Below are 6992 nucleotides of genomic sequence, written 5' to 3'. Positions count from 1 at the left end.
AACTATTCGAAAAGCCTGATAAAACAGTTCGACAGAGTAGAGTTATAGTTTCCATTTCCTAAAAAGAAGTTTCTGTCGTAAATTGCGCTGACAAACTCTCTCCGGTACATTCTGACTGCTGTACATGTGGCGACATAGGAACGTGCAGTTCTCTTAATTTTCGTCTTTTAACCAAGAAGGTGTGAAAAGAGGATGAATTACGGGCAACATTTTTATTGGGCGCTCCTGGGTCTGCGAAAGAACGGCAACCTTGTGCTCTGAGTCATAAAATACAAATTGTCAAAACACACACCATGAATGTCTCGCTGAATCGTATGGGGTGCTTTTGTTTTGTTTTTACTTTTTTACTTTCTTTCTTGCAAGCAGTATTAAAACTGTACTACAACAATTATGTTTTTAATGAGTTCTTTCCTCTCATTCGGTGTCCTTTCTACTTCCACATTTTAAAGAATGAAAGACTATGCAAGAGACCCTACATGCAAAAATGCCATTTTCTTGCATGCTTTCGAGGAAGAGTATATGCTTGGGACTCGTTTCCCACAAAACAGGGGCATTTTCTTCGTTCGTTATTCATACCGAAAAACGCCCATTGCTTAGTTCCCTTACTATATCAATGCAGGTCATAAATAACGTTGGTAGGTTGGCTTATTAGAGCCGTAAATTTTCTTTACAATGCTTATTGTTGAAGAAATATTTTACTGCTGCGCTACAAAAACATAAAAATGGCTTCTTAATGTCCCTGTATCGTCAAAGGCAGGAATGCATACTGTCTTTGATAGCTTTTAGAATCCAGTGTTCAAAAGGGGAGCGGAGATAGAACCCACGTCCTCATGTTCAAAATTATGCGCCCTTATCACTGAGCCGCAGCGGCAGAGTGCTCATGTCAAAATGAACTGTAATGAGAGTAAGACATATGAATTCGGAAAAGCCAGTGTAATGAGTCATCTTTATTTGTTGTCCTCCAAGATCATAGCGGCTCCCTTCTCTGCGATCATGAATGTCGGTGCGTTCAGGTTGCCAGAAGTGATGTCGGGCATAATCGAGGCGTCCACGACGCGAAGTGCACTGATGTTTCCTCGTACCCTGGAACAAGTTGAATCAAACATGGCCATGGATTGACTCCTGCCTTGTACTTCTGGACCGACAATGGATTAGCCCAAAGACATGGCATGTAAATGAAAGTTATCTCGTGTAGCTAGAGAAAGCGAATACAAGTACACTTGTCGAAACATTGGCTCGACCTGTGAACTCAGGCTTCCTCCCTTTAACCTTGTTCAGGGCTCCTTCATACCGTGTAAGCCAACTTCTTTCTCTCGTTCTACCTAGAGGGGAGTTACAATTTCTCTCAGCGTTCGGAGCTTCAGATCAGATTCTATATTATATTAAAGGGAACGTTTGCGAAAGTGGTCACTTTAAAAGGGACCAACAAATTACAATAAAGTATCTTTCGTTGCCTTCTACATTCGTGTATTTAAATACGAGCATAAAAATGATTGCCATATCGTTTGATGCAAAATGCAGTTAACTTTTGGACCAAGGTGAAGTTCTTATCCCGAGATTTCGGGCTCAATCGTCGTGCAGCTCAGCCACTGTCCCAGTGCTTCGCATATTAATGTGTGAGTAATGAGTCTAATTCCACTTAAAAGCATATAGAGCACTTTTCTTCAAAACGTCTCCGTCCGACCACAAATACCTTTGCTATCTTTACGCCCGAAATACCACGTCCAAATTTGAATAAAACTGGGGTGCAAACTTGAAGCGATGTAAAATCAAAACAGACAGCACGCAGAAAGATAGACAGGAGAGGCGCGAATTGCAATGGTTTATTCACAGTGGATTGAAGAGAATATAACGCAAAGGAATCGAGATGCAGAGGAGGAACCAAAGCATGCGCGCAAGTGTTAACCAATCTGATCAGAGCACAGAACATAACCACGCACGTGTCTAACCGCGTTTTATCTAAAAATAACATTTCACAATCACAACCTTTTTCATGAATATAGCAGGCCTCACACAGTTCCCGGGATATCTTATCCCTGCTCCTTAAGAGTTTTATTTTCTTCAGATTTGCGTCGGTACAAGTTCCTAGGACAGAACAAGATAGCCGCACGGAAAGTTAGACAACTCCTGTCTATCTTTCTATGTGCTGCCTAATTCGGCGCTACATCCGTTGAAGTGAACATGCACCAACTGCCCCCCCCCCCCTCCCCCCCCCCGCAAAATGTCGAAGATATTTCACTACACAATCTATTTGACCACGGGCAGAAAACGTTTTACCTCCAAGTATATATGGGCCACACCAAAAACGTCACCCCTGGACCCCACAAATTCGACTTCGTCCGAATTAGACCGAAATTTCTTTCCAACCTAAGTTTACTATTGCCAACTGAGAGTTCAAAGTTTGTTGGACCATTTCCAAAATTTCTCATGTGTACACATTATCAGCCCGTGGTAGGTTACGTGCACCCTCGGAATATTTGGCACTTGAGTAAATTTTTTCGTGCACGTTTGGCTGCAAACGCCCTCGCTTTGCCCTCGCTTTTCAGCTAGTCTAGAGCGGAAGTAAATGCAAGAAACGTGTGCCACGTTTTGGCGTGATTTTTTGCATACTTCAAGGTCTCACCTCAGTCTGGAGTCCAAGACAGCTTTGGGACCCGCCCCCATTGGGTTAGTGCAGCATGGGTGCCAACCCGTCGGAGACAGGTGCCTGGCCATACACTGCATGTACTCAGTGCTCCAAATGGCATGTCTTCTACAAGGCGGCAGATGCACGTTCCATGGTTGGGTGCCCAAAGCAGAGAAGGCCTTAGTCTTCAGGATGCGGAGGCCCTGAGACAAGGCTGCGAAAGAGTTTTGTTAATGCGAACGTTATTGCCTCGATCCTTTGTAGAAAGGTCATATTGACACGTTCATCGCTCCAATATATTGCTTCCATTTTTCTGCTCTTTATTACTCATCCGCCAATTCCTAAGTCGCGACCGTTCGCTTGACTATATTTAAGTAAGCTCAATGAGAAAACTAGAAGAGACACGAAATTCCTTGTTCACTGAAAATCACTTCCCTCTCGTTGCTTACTGATGGGCAAAGTGACATTAATTGTAGGCTTCCAATTCATCAGCGTGGCATCCACTTAGTGGCTGCGGGTGCTCTGAGGCGTTGCCCGTTCCAACATTTTACTTACCCATACTGAGACGTGAAATTAAAGATATGCAACTTCTTTGTTCTTACAAGTACAACCACGTATAGATCACGCAAGTGCCATGCAGGTTCGTCCCCATCGTTTCTATGCTGGCCTTTAATGTTTCTTCCATCGCAACGTACAGATAATATTTAGAATAAAATCCACCATGCTTTCATACAGAGATAACGATACGGTATTCTAACATGTTTGTTTTCAGAGTGCACAATATTTACAAGACATAGATATGGTTCACTGAAACACTTATTCTTAGCGCGATCTGCACAGCGTGTCACCGTAGCTCTCTGCAAATAACGCTATGTTGTTTCATTTCGCGGAGCAGTGGAATGAATCTGAAATCTGCGCCTGCTACCTGTCGGAACTGCGTGCTTTCCACAAGATTCAAAGAAGCGTGGTCACCTTCCAGAAAACCTAGTACATGAATCCAGTTTTGAGACCGTGTTTTTAAAGAGCGGTTTTTGGTCATAATGCACTGTGTTTATAAAAAAACTGCGTTTAGTTATTTCGCCGGGCCTGGGCCGGGTTCACACTTTTATATTTGTGGGCCTGAGTCGAGCTCGAGTTTAAATCTGCCGCCCCGGGTCGCTGTTCGACCCTTACACAGAGGGCTATGACGGGATTCTGATTTATTATTAAAGAGTAAATTAACGCGAGGCGTTATTGTAGCGACATGGATGACACAAACTGAGCTTAGAAGTTGAGAAAATTTTTAAATATTCCTGATTATTTATTGTCTTATTACCCCGTCCCGGTGACACAGATGTTAAGAAGCTCGACTACTGAAACGGTGAGCCTGCGGTTTGATCCTTACCGCAGCGACCACGTTTCTATTGAGGCGGCAAGCTTGATACCCGTCAGTGTGGGGTGTCAATGCACGTTGAAAAAACACCATGTGACGGAAATGGTCCTAAGCCCACAACTACAGTGTTCCGCTTAGCCTGAGTCGCCTTGCGATGTACGCAAGCATTTTTTCTTTTTCGTCCCTATGAACGGCGAGAAGTTTGGCCATGAACTCAAAACACGAATCCCTGTTCGTTACAAAATGTCATTGAACAGAATGATAGGATGCTTTGATGTTTAAACTTCGCGGAGAGTTAATTATCACTAAGAATTTTGAAAGGACACACAGTTTATTATGCGTGTATACAACACTTCACTTGGCTGTTGGAACCTCCACGTTTCTTTATGTTACCTCTGCGTATATGAAACATCATTGTTCAAAGCACTCACCGGGCGAATACGCCTCATTATCCTTTCCGTTTGAGTTCTTAAAGACTGTAGCCAATTTAGCTAATTTGGTGAAATGCGAAGTATTTGTTCAAGCTCGTCAAATTTAATTTCACTTTGGGGTGTATATAACTGTCTCAAAATCAGGCTTCAGGAGAAGTTCAGTGAAATCATCGAACCTTAGTGGTCGCGCGGTGCGCACTATGAAGTGAAGCGCATTTTAAAGAGGGCAGTGCGATAGCAGTGTCTTTGGACCCATTGCGCTGGATAGAAGTAAATAAAAACGACGACATACCATGCAAAGCGCGAGCGCGGAAGAGAGAGAAATAGAAGATTGGAAAGTCAGGAAGGCTCACCAGGTGATTCGTGATAGACTACCCTACAAGTGAGGAAGGAGGAAAGGAAAGAAAGAAAAAGAAAAGACAAAGGGGCAACGAAATGGGTTTTTCATGTGTCGATAGACCACTCTGATAAAGGGAGAGAAAGCACACACTTAAAGTGTATAGTCGGAAACTCAATAGCGAGTCATTTAAGAACAGCAGGAGCGCCTTCACCGCTTTCCTTTGTTGTGAAGGTTCTGCCCAAGGCCCCAGAATGTTTGTAAGAGGCGAGGCTCCGAGTGGCGGAGTGTAGCAGCCAAGAAGGCACGCTCTCGCTCAAACCGAGGGCCTTAACAAAGTATGCGTCCAATCGTTTTGCCACAGCCGCACAGCTCACACGTTGGAGAGTATGTCCATCTCAAAGCATCCCCTAAAGTCTGATGAAAAAGCTAGGTGATTAGGAGCCGCGATGGCTATGAGGTTTCTACTTGCTTCCCTCAAGAAATCCATGGGCCGGAATCCACTCCAACAAATCGTTTTTCTTTTTTCTGAGAAGGTCGAAGTTGGAGGCTTCCGACATAACTGGTGGTTTTTAAATTTATTTTGCAACGTAGTTCTTTTACACTAAAAACCATTTTCTTAAACTATTACGTTGATTTAGGGTTCTTTGTGGCCAGTTTTTTTTAGTTTGTGTAGTATGAGTCTATTCGTTCCCTGCGACCAATGTATAACAGGCGTTATTGCGAAAACAGGCCCGGGCCGTGCTCGAGCCTTTGAGTGAGGGGCTTCATAAGGAGTTTTATGGGCCGGGCCATGCTTAGTAGAGCGCCTACCTAGCGAGCGCTTGCCATGCACGGGCTAGAAGCCACGGGCCCATGCCCGGATCCCGGGCCAGTCTCGAGGCTCTTATTAAGGCCTGTGTAATGCGCTACCCCCCATCCACTAGGACACATCACTGACTCTCTCACACACACACACTCTCTCTACTCCATCTCAACCTCCCTCTTCCGAATTCCGCGAAGTGACATGCGCTGAGCTTGGCAGGTGGCAAGCGACCAATGGCGCTTAGCCTGCTCCCCTTAAGCTTGGAATTTAACTATAGGCCGCAATAGCGTTAACGATTTCTCATAATCTCAACGCTACCATCCACCGCACTGTAGCAGATGTCTGCATTCCAGATGCCTATGGCAGGTTGTGGAAGGCCGAACAGAGCCTTGCTCTCCATGTTGGCCATGCCAACGGTGACAGGGTAGCATCATGTGCTACCCTACAGCTGCCTACCGATCACGCCAATGCCAACGCCGACGGTGACACAGCTCAGGCCAGGGATGGTCGCCTCAAAGCGGTGCTCTAAAAGGTGCGATGTCACAACTTATGTCTGATGAAAATGAATTATTAATTAAGCAGCAGAAATATTTATACATTCTCGTGAAGAATGAGCGTATCTATTTATCCATTGTCTCTACAGCGGAAACGAAAAGAGGAGAAAGAGGTCTTGAGTCGATAAGGTAGGTAAGATTGACACTGTTGCCCATCAAGTGCGGGCAGGCGCTGATCAAATCCTGCCCGCACTTGATGGGCGACAGTGTCAACATACAGATTGAGAGATTGAAACGAAGCGGATATCCGAGGAGCATGCACATATCTGCGGCTGGAAGCTGTTTGAAGAATATGCGACCCCGAACAATAGAACGTAAAAAGAGTGAAAAGAGAAGATAGGTTGTTGTCCTGCCCTACGTACACGGCATATCACACAGTCTTAAGAAGATAGCCAGCAGATTTGAAATTAGGGTCGTGCTGTCTGCACCGAACACTGTTAAAGAGTATGTGCAGGAAGGTGAATGAAAAGAGCGAGACTAAGGAAGGATACGGAGTACTGCACAGGGAACGCATTGCATTGTCAAATGCCGCACAGGTGGCGTGTACAAGATCCCCCTGACATGTGAGAAGGCCTATGTGAGGCAAACAGGCCGATGCATCAATGAAAGGCTAAGGGAACACAGAAATTCGTGTGCCTCATTGGCTGTTCCAGGAAACCTGGCGACCCATTGCTCTCGTTGTAAAACGGAAGACGATCAACAGGACTTGAGGGACACACATTGTGTACCAAGGTTCACCGAAACCAAGGTGCTGGCAGGCGCAAAAGACAGTTTTAAAAGACAGATTATTGAAGCATTCAAGATGATTACGGGGGAAGAAGGGGAATGCGTGAGTGTTTCGTCGGTGGCGCTCAACAGCAAGGAGGT

The 6992-nt window shown here is 45.0% G+C and overlaps 1 protein-coding gene across 3 annotated transcripts in view; it reads right to left on the bottom strand.

Moving 5' to 3' along the window:
* Positions 1 to 927: 927 nt before the first annotated feature.
* Positions 928 to 6992, bottom strand: part of LOC146175486 (glucose dehydrogenase [FAD, quinone]-like) — a 39567-nt gene continuing 33502 nt past the window's right edge. For all 3 annotated transcript variants that reach the window (XM_084581869.1, XM_084581871.1, XM_084581870.1), the window contains 2 exons: positions 2624 to 2840; positions 928 to 1083 (listed from right to left, as the gene is read on the bottom strand). In XM_084581869.1, the coding sequence (XP_084437995.1) occupies positions 948 to 1083; positions 2624 to 2840 (353 nt within the window). In that variant the 3' untranslated portion in view covers positions 928 to 947. The remainder of the gene's footprint in view (positions 1084 to 2623; positions 2841 to 6992) is intronic.

This window comes from Amblyomma maculatum, chromosome 10, assembly GCF_055883805.1.
Source record: "Amblyomma maculatum isolate TAMU_Amacu chromosome 10, ASM5588380v1, whole genome shotgun sequence".
NCBI lineage: Eukaryota > Metazoa > Arthropoda > Arachnida > Ixodida > Ixodidae > Amblyomma > Amblyomma maculatum.
The sequence above is the reverse complement of the archived record's forward strand: the minus strand, read 5'-3'. Positions and strand labels throughout refer to the sequence as shown.